The 19,187-nt window shown below is 35.1% G+C and overlaps 1 protein-coding gene across 1 annotated transcript; it reads right to left on the minus strand.

Annotated features, from left to right (window-relative positions):
- Nucleotides 1-6,226: 6,226 nt before the first annotated feature.
- LOC115709290 (homeobox-leucine zipper protein HAT5) lies at nucleotides 6,227-8,603 on the minus strand. Its single transcript, XM_030637356.2, has 3 exons — nucleotides 7,726-8,603; nucleotides 7,144-7,541; nucleotides 6,227-7,047 (listed from the first exon to the last, which is right to left on the minus strand). Exons 1-3 carry the CDS (start codon nucleotides 7,874-7,876, stop codon nucleotides 6,553-6,555), a joined length of 1,044 nt encoding a protein of 347 aa, XP_030493216.2. The 5' UTR covers nucleotides 7,877-8,603; the 3' UTR covers nucleotides 6,227-6,552.
- Nucleotides 8,604-19,187: the final 10,584 nt, after the last annotated feature.

The raw sequence follows: 19,187 nt of genomic DNA on the forward strand, positions 1-19,187 counted from the left end.
GAAGTGGGTTGCTTGACTTTAGGGATTAAAGTAATGAGAGTGGTGTTCAGGGGAGCCACATCACCATTTCCATTGAGAAAACTTGAGGCCGCATTAAGGACGTCAGTTTTAACTGTTGACCAGTTAGCTTTGTAAAAATTAGAGTTGAAACCATCCGGGCCAGGGGCTTTGTCCAGGGGAAGTTGCAAAAAAGCTTTTTCGATCTCATCCATGGAAAACTCTTCATTCAGGAGAGATTTTTCCGGATCAGATAAATAACAAGAGATGCCTTCCAGGGCTTTTTGCATATCCTCTTCAACAGGCTGGGAGGAAGAGAAGAGTTGGGAAAAATGAGATTCGATCTCCCGAGTAATATCCTCCTCATTAGAAAGAACACCACCATTTGGGAAATGGAGCTTGTGGATAGAGTTGATCTTTTTCCTATGGGAGGCAAATCTGTGAAAAAATTTTGTGTTCTTATCCCCCTGAGCCAGCCAATGAGTCCTTGCTCGTTGCTTCCAGTAAGTTTCCTCCTTGTACAGGAGGGTTTCGAGATTGGCTTGAAGATCTTTGATTTTTGCTATGGTGCTGTCATCCCACACAGGAGAGGAGCGGGCCCTTTCCAAATCTTTCTCAATCTTAGAAATGTGCTTTTTGAAATTGAAATCTTTCTTATGGTTCCAGTTGCTAAGGCTTGTAGCACATCTGTCGAGAGAAGTAACCAGATTGGGGATCGCGTCATTATAGGCCGAGCAGCCAGTCCAGGATTTATCGAAAGCCAGGCTCCAGTTCGGGTCCTTTAACCAAGCATTTTCGAAGAAAAAGCGTTTTCTTGTATCCTTTTGCTGGGAGCCCGGGGCGGGAGCGGTATCTAACTCCAAAGCTCGATGATCAGAACCAAAGAAACCCAAATGAGAGAGAGCGGCCTCAGGGAAGATATTAGTCCAAGCACTATTGATGATTCCCCAATCTAATCGCTCTTGGATGTTTCTAGGGGCAGCCACATTGTTATTCCAAGTGAGTAAGGGCCCTGTTGGCTCGAGCGGGGAAAGATTAAAAGAGTCCAAAAGGTTTCTGAAGTCAGCCGAGGGACCCCTATCGGGATTACCGCCTTGTTTGTCATGCGAGAAAAGGAAAGCGTTAAAATCCCCTATGATGAGCCAAGGGATATTTGGGTTATCCCTACCAATTCTTTTCAATAGTTGCCAGGTGTGAGGTCTTTGAGAGACCGTAGGAGCACCATAGAAACAAGTGAGGTGAAAAGATACATTAGTAATAGCACACGACACATAACAATCAAAATGACTAATAGATTGGGAACGTAAAGTAACAGTTACATCATTAGTCCATAACAAAAGCAAGCCCCCACTTCTACCTACCCTAGGTATTTCTAAACCCGAATCAAAATGGAGCTTGATCTTAACAGGATTGATAGCATTTTTAACAAGCCGAGATTCCATTACAAATAACAAACTAGGATTACAAGAGGACACTAAGCGGGAGAGGTTACGGAATGCACGATCACTCCCAAGACCACGTGCATTCCAGCTCACAAGCTTCATGGCGGCGGGCAGGCCTGCTCAGAGGCAAGGCCTGCACTTCCAGAAGAGGCTTCAGTGCTCGGAGGGTTGCTCGAGCGGGATCGCTTGATTTGGTGACGGAGCTCTCCATGGACCATTTCCATTTGCCTTTTGAATTTGTCCTTGGAGTCGGGCTTGTTCCTTTTCCTCGAAGCCTTTGAGCCCGTGGGAAATGCCACACCCGGCTGGTAGGTGAGGTTCATGGCTTCAAGTCTTTTGCTGGTGTCCAGGAGAGGGAGATTTTCAGGTAAAGGCACTTGACAGTATTTGGAGCTGGTGGAATGTGAGCTACTGGAATTCTGGGGGGTGGTAGTTTGACTTGGGTTGGAAACGGGAGAGGCTTTTTGAACACTCGTGTTACTCATAGTGGCATTGAGCAGGGCAGTGTATGAAGGGGTGATTGTCTCAGGTGGAGGGTTGGGGTTAATAGTAGTGGTATGGGGCTCAGTTTGGGTCATTGGAGGGTGATCTTGAGCGTATGTCGAAGGGCCCGACTTGTATAAACCGACTTGTTGGGTTTGGTCATGGGGGGGGGCAAAGATTTTGGGAGCCATATGTGGGAAATGGTGGGGTGTTGTCGGGAGGGGCTACACACATAGCACTAGCCGGGTTGGAAGTCATAAAGGAAGCTACCGGGGGATTGGCGAAATTGAGCTGTTCAGGAGACAACAAAGCGTTAGTGGTAACCTTAACTTTACCCATGATGGTTTTGATGTCATACCTTAGCTCCGGGGGAAATGGGGCTTCGTCACAAGCTTTCATATAATCCATGCACCCTTTGTTGTAACTGTGTCCCATCCGGCCACAGAAAAAACAGATATCTGGGAGGTTCTCATATTTTAATTCAAGCCAGACAACCTTGTTTATCCCCGTGAAATGGACTGGAATGCCTCTAGGGAGAGGCCGAGAGACGTCAAACATAACCCGAAGACGAAAGTAGGGCCCCCAAGTTTCACGGAAAGATGGCCGGTAGATTTCAAGGAGATGGCCGAGAGAGGAAGAAACCAGGACGGCTAACTCTTCAGAACGTTTGAGGAATGGGGTGTTGAACACTTGCACCCACAGCGGGATTTTAAGAAGACTATCACCATTGAGAACATCCAAAGAGTTTGGAATGTCCATTAGGATAGCTTGATTAAGATAGGTCCAAGGTTGTTGGAGCAAAACCCGGCGCCTATCCCCATCACAACCAAACTCAACCAAAAAGAGACCATTGGAACGGTCCGTAATGGTCACGGGACTACGAGAGATGTGGTTCCAATCCCTAGTCATTTTCTCCATTAAATTCCTACGGTTAAAGGATTTAACCGTATGCACTTTGAGAACCAGGTAGAGGGGAACGGGCTGGACTTCATTCTCAGGAACATTGAGAGGGGAGGGATCATGGAGTGTTTGGATGGTACACTCAGTGTCTGTGAGATTAAGGGCAATGGAAAGGGAGTTTGTTAAGTCATCCATTAAATGGACTGGATGTTTAAACTGAAAATGCAGAGAAAGCAAAGATGACAAAAAAAGTGGAGAAAGAACAACAGTACAAGTCCTAGTAAATCTACACCACAGATAAAACAGAGCTAATATCTTTTCAGTTTGCACTTGGACGTAGACAGGAGAGAGTGTATGATATTTATAACAAAGACTCTTGTAGAAAATATAAACTAGGTGAGATTGATTAAGAGAAAACACAGAAGACCAAAGGAAACAATAACTGTTCGACACTAGATTTTCAGAGGGGGAATGTTTGTTTTGAAAAAGGGATGAAGCATTACGGGCGAAACTAAGCCTGAAGAGGTGAGAAGTGAAGATAACAGAAAATGAAAAATACCAAAAAAACAGCAGACTGGAAGAACAGTAATTGTTAAAATGTAACTGAGAGTGGTGTGTACTCGGGGTGACAGAACCGTGAGGTTGAACCAGGTTTTTAAAGTGTTTGGGACATAGATGCTGCGTATTAATGGTGATAAAGGCTAAATGGGAGACTGGAAGATACCTACGGGGAATGTTTGAACTGAGAGTGCAAGAGTACCATCTCGGTTTGGCTTTAAATAGAAAATTCTTCAGGAAACTAAGCCAAACCGATTTGGTAATTGTCACTTCAAGAGCATTAATATTAGAAGAGAGATGCTGCACAAAAGATACGTAATTTGTACTGGGCAGATTACACATACAGATAGAAATTAATGCACCTATTAACTCCAATTCGACAAAGAGGATTAAACCTCTTCTAGGGATATATATGAATTGATACTTATTGCAGAGAAACCCATTCAAAACAAAAAAGTCATATTGTAATTTAATAGGGATGCCAAATTTATACCTAAATTGTTCAGTAAAGAGCTTTTTCCTCTGCACCGATTTGACAAGGAACAGGGTAGATTGGAAGAGAAATTGAATACCTGTAAGAGATTTATTAATCTCCGTACGAGTCGACGATCTGGGAAGGAGGCCGGAATAAATGTTGATTCGACGGGGGTGGTTGGGTCGAGATCGGCTGGTGCAGCTCGAGTGGCTCGGATGAGTTGAGCTGCTCTGAGATTCGCTTGAGAGGGAATCGGAGCCACCTAAATCAGCAGATCTGGGGCTTTGCAATGGTTTCACGCTGTGGAAACGAACGGAGGGGAGGTGTGAACGCTCTGGATGCAATGAAAAAGCCATGTTCATACTGTGCGAGGGGAGAGAGAGAAAGCAGAGCAGAAGAAGAGTAGGAAAAGTTTTTACTACACATACAAACTTAAACATACAAAATTAAGCTCATTAATTTTCTTTTCTTTTTCCTTTTTAAATGCGAATATAAACATAGATAAGTTGACATTTTCAAGAAAATTAATAAACACCAACAAACCTTATTATATAGTTCTATCAAGTTATTTAGTTATATTTGGTAAGAAAAGTGCTAATATGTGATTATGTATTAGCACTGGCGCCACTGCCTTGTTTTACACAATTTTTTTATTTTTAATATATAAATATTTTTCTTAGCAAAATAATACATGAAAATATTAACTTATTATTATTATTATTATTATTATTATTAAAGAAACATAAAGCTGGTGCTACTAGATCCGTATAGTATAATGATTTTACTTACTTTTACTAAATTACTATCATGTACTCATTTATATACCAATGTGAGAAGTATGAACTATCAGATTATTACAAAAAATATATTAAGGTTTTACTATCAGTAGTGATAATATTAATAACTAATAAATTGACCACTATGTACCAATTCTTAACTAAGGTTTTACTTTTTGTAAGTAGAACTGTGACAAATCAGTATTGTGTGATATTGAATATATTGAAGAAGTATTATAAAGTTTAAAAAGTAGAGGTTAATATATACTATTAGTGTGGTTACATTTCGTCCATATATTTCATTAATTGGAACTCTCAAATTAGTATTTTTTTAAATAATTATCTAATTAGTGGCCACACTTTGCCCATCTCATTGAATAAAAACGAGCTTGTGGCACGCGTGAAAGAGAGATACAAAGAAGTTAAGAAATGCTTTTGTATAAAATTTGATGAGCAGTCACACTTGATGATGCCATTTCAATCAAATACATAGGAAAGAAATGGAAGCAAACCATTTTGACCAAGTAAAGACTATATTTTAATTTACTTGGAATAGCTCCAAAATTTGGTTGATAAAAAATACACAATTTTTTTTAGCATTTTTCATTTGCATTTTTGTGCTTTCTTGTATGAAATTGCCAAAATTAGTGGTTTTTTTCTTCTTTCTCACCAATTGAGGAATAGGAATTTTGGAAAATGATAAAGTTATTATATGGATGTGGACAAATCTCTCAATTCATTTATTAGGTAGATGAAAATTGCACTTTTTTTAAAAGCAAATTACAAATGCAGACCTTTTACTAAGGATCACTATCATTATTCTTCTGTAAGCAATATTACCCCTTTCAGTAAATAAATTGTGTAAATAATAATGCAAAAAAGGATATCATGAGTTGATAATACAATATATGAAGTTTGAGTTTACTTCTCCTGTTATCCAACATGGTCTTTTGGCTAAAGATTGAAATCCTCAAGCAAAGATAAGCAGAAAAATATCACAATCATTTCAAGGTCATAATTCTGCTATGTCTATAAGGTGGGTCTTACTATATGTCTCTTGATGTGATTCTTTGTACACACACACACACATATTTGTTGGTCCCTCTTAAAAAAAAATTCTTGTCAACATTCTTTGAATCTCAAAACGCTAAGAATGGTTCATATTTATGGAGGGCTCCCTTGAAAAAGCTTCCACTTTTAGTCTTAAAGAGAAGAAAAAGAATGAGTAATAAAATGGTAATGGCCCTGTGTATGCATGTTTAGAGGGGGGCAACTACATAAATTTTTCTCTTTTGGAACAGTAATTCTAAAGAAAAAATAAAGTGATTTTTGCCGAGTCACATTGAAATTGACCCCCACAAACATGAAAGAAAGAAAGCATAATTTGCCAAAATGCTTCAACAATCTCCACTATGAAGGAACTGAGAAAGTTTCTTTACACTTCTCCACAACTCTTAAAGTCAACTTTAATTTTGTGTGTGTGCAAATCTTGAGCTAATATTCATTAATGCCTTGGTAGCTAGTTCTTACTGCATGTGGTTACTATTCAAGAAAGAAACAACATATGGTAGCTTCACAAAACTTGATTCACCAACTTAAAGGAGTAAACATTTTCCTCATTTATTATTGAATTGGAAGGAAATAGTGGCATTCTTATACAATTGCATCAACAATTAACAACAGAGCATTAGTAAATAAACAAGCAAACAGAAAATATTACAGAATGGGGGGAAAACCATCATCTTTGTATATGCAGGCCATAACTCAAACATATTAAGATCAGTTCGTTATTTATGACTTTTATTGGTAGAAATATATATAGCTATTAACATGGTTTTTTAAACAAGACATAAACCCCAGAAATTGAAAAGACAAGACAAAAATATTTACCAAAAGACTAAAAAAAAAAGAAAAGAAAAGCTTAGAAAGACCATGACCAAAAGGCAGGGTCCTCAACAGGGTATCCAAAATTGCATGAAGTTTCAGGCGGGTCGGAGTAATCAACATCTTCCAACTTTGGGAAGATGTATGAAGAAGAAGAAGAAGGCAGGAAGGTCCTGTTGATGAAGTGATTATCTTCTTCATCCTGGGAAAGGTCAGACTGGTCAGCCTCAAATACATATGAGGAATCCCTTGCAGGCTCCATAAGTGGATTTGAGTGAACCCCATCAGTGAAACAACGTGGGCTATCTGAATCGAATATATCACTCCTGACCGAGCTAATATCTTCTAGTTGTTGACACACCACTGTTGTTGAAGCTTTTGATATCTCACCCTCCGATGCTGATTCTCCTATTATTGGCTTCTCCACTAGCTCTTCTTGATCACACAATTTGTTGGAATCATCACACACTTCTGAGTTACTACTCTCTTTCTCTTTCTCTCTTTTCAGCAACTCATCTGACAGAAGTTGAACCTGATACATCAAAAAAGAAAAATGTTATGACAAGATTTTATTTTATTTTAAACTTGAAAACTATATTCAGTTGCCAAAAGGGTAGTGAAATTTGACCTCAGTTTTTAGCTTATCAGTCTCCTTGCGGAGGCTTTCATAATCAGCCTTGAGGCTATTATAGCTTGCTTGTAGAACATCGTAATCTTTCTCCATCTGCTTTGTTTTCCACCTGGCTCGGCGGTTTTGAAACCATATGGCTACCTGCCTAGGCTGCAACCCAAGGTCCTTAGCAAGTTGGACTTTTCTTTCTGGCTCGAGCTTGTTTTCAACCTCGAAACTTTTCTCCAGAAACTGGACTTGGTCCACTGAGAGCCTCCTTTTCTTTCCGGGTTGATGAAAATACTCATCGAAGTCATCATCAATTCCGATTTCATCACAGCCAAATGACCGGTAAAACGACTTGTTCGATCCATTTGCACCATTAACATCTTCAAAACTCATCATGGATCTTGATCCTGAACAAAAACCATATTCGTGTTGTTCGTTTAAGCTTAATTGTACAAGTTGGGTATTTCATTAAGAAGACCAAGAACACAAACATATTGGAAAACAGAGTAATATGAGAAAAGAAAACAACAGAAACATATTAAAGAAAAAAACTGCATGTAACCATGGAAGAGTAAGAGAAAATTATGTTACCTAAAAAAGAAGGAGAAGAAGAGGAATTGCAAGACCCTGAGAGGAAAAGAGAATCAAGAGGCTCAGTAGCAGAAGAACCCCTTTGATTCTGAAGCAAAACACTAAGACTGGAAGATCCAGTACTGCCTCCATAAACTCTCCCACCCGCCATATTTGTTCAAACTCACAAATTAACTTCACTTCTTTTGTTTGCTCTTTAAGGATTTAAAATATATTGTAATTTTTGTTTTTGCTTAAACAACCATGTATGTAAGGCTTTCTTCTGGGTGTTGGTTTGAGGTAATTTCTATAGCTTGTGGCGAAAGAAGCTGGTTATGATGATTTCAGTGATGTGAGAAGTATGAGAACAACGGCAGCTCGTACCCATCGCTCAGAAGAAGAAGAAACCAAAAGGGTATATCTTTAGAGAGTTTCAGAAGATGATGATATGAAGAAAACGAAGTGGGACTGTGTTTCTGAGAATTGATAAATAGAAAGATGAGTAGAGAGAGAAAGAGACTGTGTCTGCGTGTGATTTTTCTCTCGGGAAAGACGACTTGGATGGAGATTATTATAGTAATAAGCTTGGGTGAGGTGTTGATTCTCAAGTTACTGTCATGCCCTTGTTGTACAGTACTATTTTTATTTTTTTCTCTTTTAAATTTATTTTTTAAAAAAAATGAAACAAACCGTAAAAACTGACTAAATCACAATTCAACCCAGTAATCATTTCATTATTAAATTATATGATTTAACTTCCAAGTGTGGTTTTGCTTATAATCTCTTGATCCTCTCCTAAACACGTGTCACACAAGTCATATATAGCAAGTTATAACTTTAAGTATCTGATGAAACCTGGATTAGGACTCGAAGGTTATCCAACACTAAAATGTTTACCACCATATATCAATGAATGTGAGACTCTAATACCCTCTTTTGTGTGTGGGTGGGTCCACTCTCATATTATTACCAGCCAATTGTGGCTTGTTAGTGAAGGATTACTTTCACTCTAATAAGTGAATCAAGTATATATCATAGAACATTTATGCTTACATTATGGAAAAATTAATCCCTTAAACATATATACCTAATATCTCTAGAATAGGTCAATAAATATATTATCTCCAAAATACTTTTCCCATTTACATTCCTGTTTTTCTGTCTCACCAAATAAACAAATAAGTTATCTCCTCTCTTCTCTTCATCCGACATTCAAAAACCCAAAACAAAAAAAAAAATACTACATTCATTTCTCTTCGCTCATTCTCTTCACTTTTTTTTCATTACACTACATTCTTTCACTCCTTTTTTGGACGAAGCATTATACACAACTTCAATGGGCAATTTTTTTTTTTTTTGTTTAATTTTGTTGGTAGTTGTTACATCTAGTTTAGAATATTGTTTTGATGGTTGATATGTGGTTTGTTACTGTTATTTTGTTATTCTGTGTGATCAAATGGTTGTTGTCTATGAATATTGTATTTTTCTTGGAATCTGCAATTTTTTTCATCTAGTCTGATGGGGTCCGATGTGGCCCCGATGGTAGTCCGATACTTTACTTGGTATTAGGACAGGAATAAAAGCTCGATATGGGCCCGATTGGAGCCCGATGGTGGTCTGATATAGGTTTGGGAAATTTGATTTTTGATGGGCGCAATTGTGGCCTGGCGGTGTGGTCCGATTGTGGTATTGACACTCTATTTTGTGATGGGCCCGATGGGTGCCGATAGTGTTGTGATGTTGTGTCCGATGCATTACAGATTTAAGGAATTTTCAAGAATTTGTATCACTTTTCTGTTAGATTTTTATACTAAATTGTTAATAGTGGGTTTTTTTAACTTTGATAGGTTCAACTGTTGTTGCTTTTGTTATGTATAATGATGTTTGGGAGCTTGAAAGAAGAGATTCGGTTTATAACTGGGCCAAAAATTTGACATTTGAGATTGATACGACCGTAAGCTACTGTTAAACTATTTTTAGCCTATGTTTCAGGTCACATTTTATAGTTGTTTTTCTTCTTTATTATTATTTTTGGAATAAACTTACGCTTGTTTTCTTTGGTTTCAGGTTTCGACACTTGGAATGCATAAATTGGATAAATTTTGGAAAACACTGATCTATAAAATAGAGAAAATTTTGAAAGAAAATAAAGTTGAAACTTCAATCCTAAATTCAGATACGTTTTATTCATATTTTGGAAAACGTCAAAGCATAAAAGTTTTAGATCTCTTTTTTAGCTTTCCAATGCATCTTGAATCAACTCATTTAAAGTTTTTATGAGAAAGTTATGTCTATTTTACTGAGAGAGGTAGAAGTAGAAAAAATGGATCCAGTGGCCGCGGCGAGACTTTTGGTGGCCACGGTGAGGGACTACAGAAAGCTCGTTTTTTCACTTTTCTACAGTCGATGCGGTGCCGACTTCGTACAGGTCAAGGATAACTTTGTCTTTTCTCGTTTTTGGGCTGAAAAACTCTATTTTAATGAAAGGGAATCGCAAATTTTAGAGGGGAGACAGAATAGAACTCAAAAATAAAAGAAGAAGGCTCTTGGAGCGAGCATGGAAGATCCGCGACAATCCTCCATCTAGTTTCTTTCTCTTCTCTTGATTTCTTATATTTTTATTTGTGTTTAGTTTAATTATAAATTTGATTGTGAGCTAAATTCTCTATTTAGGAATTTGATAGATTTTGACTAAGATTATTCTATGGATTAATGCTATTTGATTGTTCTTTCTTTCTCTATTATGGTAATTTATTCATATTTGTGCTTATTACATGTGTTTGATTGGCCACCTTATGCATGATTTATGATCTCAATATAAAATCTAAAAAGTGAGTACTGAGTAAATGAATAGACATAGGTTTTGATGTGAAACGAGAGTATTCACATAGCTTATGTGGCTTTTTAGATTATTGCTTAATGTGAATTGTATGTTGTTCTATTTCAAAGATGCAGTAGTTGGCATGCAATTTAGGACTTTTATGATTTGAAAAAAGTTTAGGTTAATTTATAATCTGACATCACATAAGAGGAAGAAGAATGGTTAATTAGTGTTAACAATTGGGTAATCAAAGCAATTGAAATCATCTCCCTAATTTTACATCTATTGTTAAATATTTTATTTGTTTATTTTATTTAATTTTGCTTAGTTTATTTAGTTCCAAATTTATTTATTCGATTGCCAAATAGAAATAAGAATTTAATTGATTGGTACTTGACTACAGTCCTTGTGAGATGGTTAGGTTCTGGTTTAAGTGTATTACTTGTGTTCTTTGACTTGTTCGTTCAAGCTAACCAATTAAATTAGTCCAATACTTACATCTTGGGAACACTGTAGTGCAATTGAGTGGGACTGCTAATCATAGATACTAAATCTATAACTTCTATAAATACATAGAAGTGAAATGATGGTTTCTTTCGAGCTTGGCTAAATGAGTTTAAATGGTGAAGTACATGTTTCAGTTATTATATTAGTATACTGAAACATCATTTACAAGTAGCTAAGTGTTTTAAGGATTAAATACATTGAAGGGTAAAACTGTAAAATTTTCCCTACTCGATGTAGATCATCAATAGAGGATCATTGATTTTTTAGATTAAAATAATGAATAATTTATAGCGTATTTGTACTTGAGTGTTCTATATAATCTAGAGTACAATTTTAAATCTATAGTGGAGTCAAGAGAAATTTATAAGATAGAGAATTTACTCGGTAAATTCTAAAACTACTTATTGAGAGCTTAATTATATAGGTTCATGGTCCCCGCACTAGTTGAGATAATATTATCTTGTAGACTAAATTAATTGATTTTATTAATCAATTAGAATTATGAATAATACTATGTCTTATTTATGAGTTTTACTAAACAAGAACTTATTTGATAAGTAAAGAGAATTTAAGGCTTGTTTATTAATTAAGAGACTTTTAAAGGTTTGATTGATAAATAAGTTAAATGAAATTTTTTTTTGATAATTATTAAATAGATATAATTGATATTTATAGAGTTAGAATTAAAAGATGGCATTTGAGAAAAGAAAGATAACTTTCAATAAAATGGCAAAATTGAAACTCATGAGGCCCACGAGGAATTCGACAATAAGGGTTTAAATAAAGCCAATTTTATCATTTTTTTTAATTCTATTTAATTCAAAACCTAACTCACTGTCATATAAATAGAATGATATAGCTCCTATTTTATAACCTAATTAACTCTTTTGTCAGACAAATAGAAAATAAACAGAGCTATCTCTATTTTTCGAATTTCTCTTCTTATTCTTCTCAAAAATTTTAAACCCTATAGTGAATGAGTGATTGCCCACATGATTCAAATTAATACTCAAGATAGTATAAAAGATTGTGCAGTGTTCTTGTCGCTTGAAGGAGAAACTAGGTTCAGATCTTGATCATACTGTACAACAGAAAGGATCAAGGGTTAGAGATCTGAACGAAATGAGTCATATTATTCCACTGTCATTAATGTAAGAATTTCTATAACTTTATGTGTTTAATTCATTATTTTTAGGAAATTCATATTTAGGATGATTATAGATTTATAATCAATATACATGTTAGTAAATCTAGATCCTGGTAAAATATTTCTAATAATTATAACCACCTATAACTATATTTTAAATTTTGAAAAAATAAAATAACCAATTATTTATTAATTATATAAAATATAATATAATTATAGGCTTATAATAATTTTAAAAATTTAAATATCACTTAACCATAATTTAAAATTATAAATAACCAACCAATTTTTAAAAATAGGTTTAATTAATATATATATACATATAACATTTTATTATTAATATACCAAAATAAATATCATATATTTTTAAAATTATATAATATATATAATAATAAATCCAATATTAATTTTGAAATAAATATTTTAACTTTTAACATATGATAATGCACTTTTTAAGATTTTAAATATAATCTATTAAAAAATTAAACATATTATTTAATAATAATGAAAAAAAAATTATATTATATTATAATATAATATATATACATATATATACATTCGGACAGGGTGGAGGTCAGGCCATCGTGATCGAGAATGGAGACTTGCGTGATCGGTGGCTTAATAGTTGTCTGGGTCATGACTTTCAAGTGGAGTAGGGTGGGACGGAGCAAAGCTCCTAGTGTGAGAGATTGGGTCAAATGACCCATAAGGCCATGAATTAGGCTGGAAAAATACACGGGACCATTTGGTCCCAACCCATGTCGCTCCTTTGACCACGGGACCATGGTGGTCTGGTCGACTGTCTTGGACGGAGCACTGAGACTCTAAAGTCGCCATGGTGGCTGTAAAACAGCCTAAGCCCAATCGTGTCTCACGGTTTTGGTCCTACTGGTTGCACGATGTGCATGCATGGCCCATGAAAGGTCATGCACACGTCCATCTCGTGTGTTGTCGATTCTTATGGCTTGAAGCCACAACCTTTGGAATTGTGACTCGTTGTGAATGTCTTGAATCATAATCTTGATGAGGTTAAGGTTTACTCCTTAAACTCGAGTTCACTCATCAATGTAGGTTTTGTGTATTTAAGAATTTTTTACATTGTACATACAATAATTTCCAATAAAAAATTCAAAATTACAATGAAAAAACCTATACAATATCAAAATAATTGTCTACATATTTTTTTCTAACAAATAAATAAAATAAAATTTCTAACCAAAAATTACCATATAATTAATGATTTGCATATTTGCATACATTCAACTATCCATTATAATATATATATATATAGATCATAATACATATATATAATTACATAATACCCAACACAATATTTGGATTATGCAAATTGTTGAGTATGGATCAAGTACTATTTGTTAGTTTTAAAATTCATATTTGAGTCGCAGTAAAAGAGTTAATTTCGATTTGGTTTAAAAAAAAATTATTGAATCTGATATAAACTATAAACCTCAGATTTCAACACAATAATACATAATATAAACTTAACTAATTAGTATATAGATTTTTTTTATCAGGATTTTCTCACTACTTTTTGTATAAACAAAATGAACATCTAATCTAGTATAAAAACTCGTTGAAGACTTCAAATCAATGTCTTCTAGATCAGTCTCAACACTTAGGAAAAAGTAAGCTTTTAAATTAAATGAGATAAAAATAATTTTTTATCACATTGTATTCTCAATTCACGAGACACTCTGATTGACAATTGGGAAAGCACACACCCACCCTCTAGAGAGAGTGGCGTGAAGAGAGGAGTAGAGAGAGAGGAGTGTAAGACTTTTAAAGAGAGAGAGTTAGAAAAATTAAATGTTATTTTTCAACCATAAAATTGATCTCTTAAAATTATTTCTCATATATCATATATATATATAATATAAAATTTATTATATATTATGTATATATATATATCATGTATATATATTAATAAATAAACTCTTTATTAATCATGTAAAATTAAAGATAATATTTATTGTAATTTAAATTTAAAAATAAATATCTTATAACTGAATAACAAAATTAATTATATTCTTTTATTTTATATTATTTATAAATTTTAAATATATTATCTTATAATATATTTAATATAACAATTAAAAGATAATTATCTATTTTAATTTAATTTATTTTATAAATAAAATCAACATGGACTTTTATATATCACCCTACCATGTGAGCCATGTTTTAAAGTCCAAAATTGATTTCTCAATTTTTTCACAAATAAGATTTATTATTTATTTTGCCAATAAATAATAATTAATTAATTCTCATTAATCTCTTATTTCAACAGGATTAAAATAAATATTATTTTAACAAAATAATATATTTTTTTCTTTAATATTATTTAAAGATAAAATTCTATTTAACTAATTAATATAGTTTATAAAAGAGAGAAAGTTAGTATAATTGATATTGATTGGTTTGATAGTTTAGGTACAATCTATTATTTGTGCCTTGAATTGTAAACATGTGAAATTATTCTGTTTGCAATAAAATTTATTACCGATTTATCAAAAATTAATATAATTTAATCAAATAAAATTAAATAGTTAAATACCATTTAATTAATCAATTCATAATATAACTATTCAAAATAATAATTTCTACAAATTACTATTTTTCCCCTAAAAACTATTTCTTATAGAAATTAATTCTTTCTCAAATTTATTCATCAAATTAAACCTTCCCATGTACAATGTTGTATAGAGGTGATCTGGAGAATATGGACCTATATTTTGAAGCTCCAATAAATACTTGATTATTATTGAACTCTTTAATAGAATAATCGGGTTTATTGAATCTATTATTACTCTACTATAAATATACAATTGTACTCTTTGACAATATAGAATTATATTTACAGAATTCTTACTTATAGTCCATTGATACAATAATTATAAGTAGTTCGCCCTCTAATTATTAGTTCATAATTAGAATTGGTCAAAATTACTATTTTATCCTTATAATTATCTCTTGATTCCTTATGTACCATTCAATGTGAACAACTAATTTATAATTGTTAACGCAGATTTTCGTTAACCAAAATTTGAGCTTGAATGATAAACTTGCACTAAAAATAAATATAGTAAAAAAAAGTATGAACACAAAGGATTTTTTACGTGGTTTTGCAGTTAAAACTTTGCATAGTCCACGAGTCAATCTTATTAGATTTCTGATAATTTTTTAGGGCCTTTTCTCTTATGAATTTCCCCCCTTTTTTTAGTATATATTGCCTCTATTTATAATCACATAGTAGGCAGTTAATTACTGAGTTGACTGATATTTTTACAACGATTATTCCCTAAAATTGTGGGGTCTGATTACATATCACGTAAAATAAATGCAGTTATTATTTAAATGCCACACAGCTGTGATTAATCCGCTTTTACTGGGTCAAAATAAAAGGTATATTAAATACATTGCAAACCGTATCGTTTTGGAACGTCTCGCTGGTAATAGAGCAGCGGTAACCTTGATAGCGAGCTAAAGCTTTTCCTATTTCTTTTCAATGTTGATAATGTAAATCTCGTCGCTTTTAATCTGGAAACATAACACCCTGTCCGACACTCACAGTTTTTGGTGACGAGGTGATCTTTTTCGTGTGCATGTCTTCCTATGGCGAGGTGGACGCCTCGCTATCACTTGATTTTGTTCATCTGTCTGTTATACTTAGTTTGTATACTGTATTTTATACGCTAAGTGTCTTCACAATCATTATATCTCATGCATGTAATCGAGTTTGGTGCCTCGTCTTATACACTTGAAGTAACATGGTTTCTCGTTGATGCACAAGGCAATAGTTTGTATATCTTTACCTCGCATAAGACTATTCAGTCAGCCGAGTTATAAATTTACTTTGTCAATTATGCTTTTAACGAGTTATTCCACCTCAAATGTAATTATAATTACGTGCCTTGGTTCATACTCTTCCCAGCTTGACACGTGTTTTCCTCTGATGTGTTAGTCGAATTTCGGGTATAACAATTGCCCCTTAAAAAGTTTTTTTAATAAAAAGTACTTTTTAATGATTACAAAGGGTATATTTGTCATAATTCCTTTTGAAAAAAATGCATGTCCTCAGATTTTGGCGGTTTTGTGGTTTTGAGGTACATCAACATTAAATGACCATCTTTTCCACTTCTACTTTGAATGTTGTCCGTAGGATCAAAGATCTCTCTGATCCGACGAAACTGATTTCGAGAGTATAAAGTAAGAAAAAGGAACCACCTTTGCATTATTTCCTCCATTTTAGAAATTCTGAGAAACTCTTAAGCTTCTTTGCTAAGAAACAGCATCGAGTTTGCCCGAGAATTTGCATGCCATCCCTGTCCTTGATATTTTTTCTACGAGTTTCCTCCGACTTCACATTCCCGAAGAGATCCTCAGTGCATTCAAAGATTCGCAGGCCGAAGAGTTATCTATCGCCCCAAACCCTAACTTGAAACAGTAAGTAGCTTTTCTTCTTGATATCTTACATGCTTGTTATGTTGCATTTTTGGGTTTAATTGCTGCATCATTTATTTACACCATCACCATCTTATTTGGTTTTAGTAATTTTTAGGGTTGAACTGTATTTCGGTCAACATTAGGATTTAGGCAATACGTAGATTTTTTCAGTTGCTTCAACTCACCACCTTCAGGTTTGATAAAATTCTTTCCAGGGATTGGGATTGCTTTCTTCTTGTAGCAATATCCTAATCTGGTTCTGAAATTTATCATCCAGAAGATTTAGAACTTGAATTTCCTACAGAATCAATCGTCCCTTATAAACCCAACCCTTCAAAACCCACATCCAAATTAGAGTTAAATGATGCTAGGGTTAATGAACATTTAGTGAGAGCCTATCAGGAAGATAATGCTAGTCGCCACAGGCGCTTCTTGCAAGAAATCATCGAAGGTAAATGCCTTTTTTTACGAGATGCAGCTTGGCCAGAACCTCCCAGTGTGTCCTTTATTCTTTTGGCTGAGCCTTTGTTTTTACCCTAAGTCACGATTGCTTTTGAACCAGGTGACTTGGACTTTGAAATAATGTCTCCCAAGCCACGTACATCAAAGACACCCCAGGATCCTAATGTCACCTTTGAGGCCGAGTTAATAGAATCAAAAGTGCGAACTATCTCAGGCTACACAGGTAATTATACTTAGGACCTATGGAATCAAACTTGGGCGAGCATGCGAAGTTAGGTCAGTGCGAGCTGGTGAGTTTAGCTGTTACCCCCCTGCGCGCCTTACAGGTGAGACCCCTGAGGAAGCCAGTGGTGAGACCAGTACTAGTGGCTCGACTGGCATTGGTGCCTGGAATCTTGAACACATCAATGAAGGGGCCATAATTTCCCTCGTGACTACTTCAAGGATTACATAAACCACCTCAGGCTTGCCCCATTTCAACTAAACCCCGTCTCCTATAGAATTCTTGCCAGTCTGAAGGTTTTGTATAAAATTCTGAAGTGGGAGTGCCATACACCTGTGGAAATCAAGTATCTCTACTCTGTTAAGGCTGTTCCAACGAGAAGAATGTCCCAGGGGGCTTCTTATATCTTGGTACTCACTCTAGCGAGCCTAAAATTATTGTAGACTTGCCAAACACGATATCTTTCAAATATAACTTTTTCTGGACAACTGGCCTCTTCCCAATTGGCACAACCACCTTCCGCAAAATTCGTAAGTGATTGTTTTCATCAGGCTCAGTTGGATAATCCGTATCTTTTCATTCTAAGTTTTCTAACTAATGTTTTGTTTACAGCCCTCTCGAAAAGACCATTCCCTACTCCTGAGATGGTCAATCGGCACAGGCTCCTGCTGACTCTTCCCCACGGCCTTAGGTCGTGCGACTTCCTTCTAAATGAGGTCAATCTGAGATCTGTGGATCTCCTCACTGACAAGGAGTATACTTGTGATTATAAGTTTCCCAAGTATACTTCTTGGCAGCAGGTTCCTGTTCCAAAGGGGCATAAGGCCTGGGATCGCGTGGCTTGGGCACAATACCTTCAAAACATAGTCCCTCGGGAAGTTGGTGAAGGAGCATCCTGAGGTAATCAATGTGGTTGGTCACCCACAATACTTAGGGCTGAACGTAACACATTAGTTGCTTTTTGAGATAGCCGCCTTAATTTTTATATTTGGAATTCACTTCTCGTAGACCGAATGACTTATAGGTTTGACAGCTGGTACCCTAAATTCCACGTCCAGATTGACTGTAACGAGTCATATTATGGTATAGCTGAGCAATATGGCACCATGACAGATAGGGCAAGCCATATAGATGCAAACTAGAATTTAGAACTAATCGAGCCATTTGATATATTCAAGATCACAGGCTGTAGGGATTTTAGTGGATACTACGGCCCTTCTACCCGCTCTTCTAGTGATAGCTCGCCTTCTAGTGGTTTTTGTAAATTTCTTAGGTAGAAAATTACACTCCACGCTTCCTTTTCATTTGTCTTTCAATAATTTTAACACTTTATTTTGCCTCGCAAACATGCGTTTTGAAGATGTTATGGACCGAAAAGGGAAGAAAAGTGGAACCAATTCAGGGGTTCCTACAGATACCGAGGTGGAGCCTTCTAAAAGGCAAAAGAAAACCACTGCCCATAAAAATAAAATAGTGTTTGAGCCCATTGACCTCGAGGTCTCTGAAACCAAGACCCATGAATAGACTCCTCCTCTAGTTAATCCCAACACCAAAGCACCTCCTCCTGATACAACTCATACCTCTGCCTCCTCGAGTCAGGCCATTGAAACTTTGTCTACCGCAGCGGGTAAGGCTGGTTCTGAATTTTCCAAGGTGTTTAGGACTGCCTGGTGGTGCCAACTCAAAGCTCTCCTTCCCCACGATTAGGATCTAATCAATCTTGGGAATCCAGAAGAGACGCTTTCGAGGAACTTGCATTATGCCCTCATGGTAAATTTACTGTATTAATCTATATTATTTTTTCTTTCTTTTTTCTCCTTGTTTCTTATATTCATTTGCTCATAATTCTTCAGACTTCT

The sequence above is a fragment of the Cannabis sativa genome, chromosome 3 (genome assembly GCF_029168945.1).
Source record: "Cannabis sativa cultivar Pink pepper isolate KNU-18-1 chromosome 3, ASM2916894v1, whole genome shotgun sequence".
In the NCBI taxonomy this organism is placed as follows: domain Eukaryota; kingdom Viridiplantae; phylum Streptophyta; class Magnoliopsida; order Rosales; family Cannabaceae; genus Cannabis; species Cannabis sativa.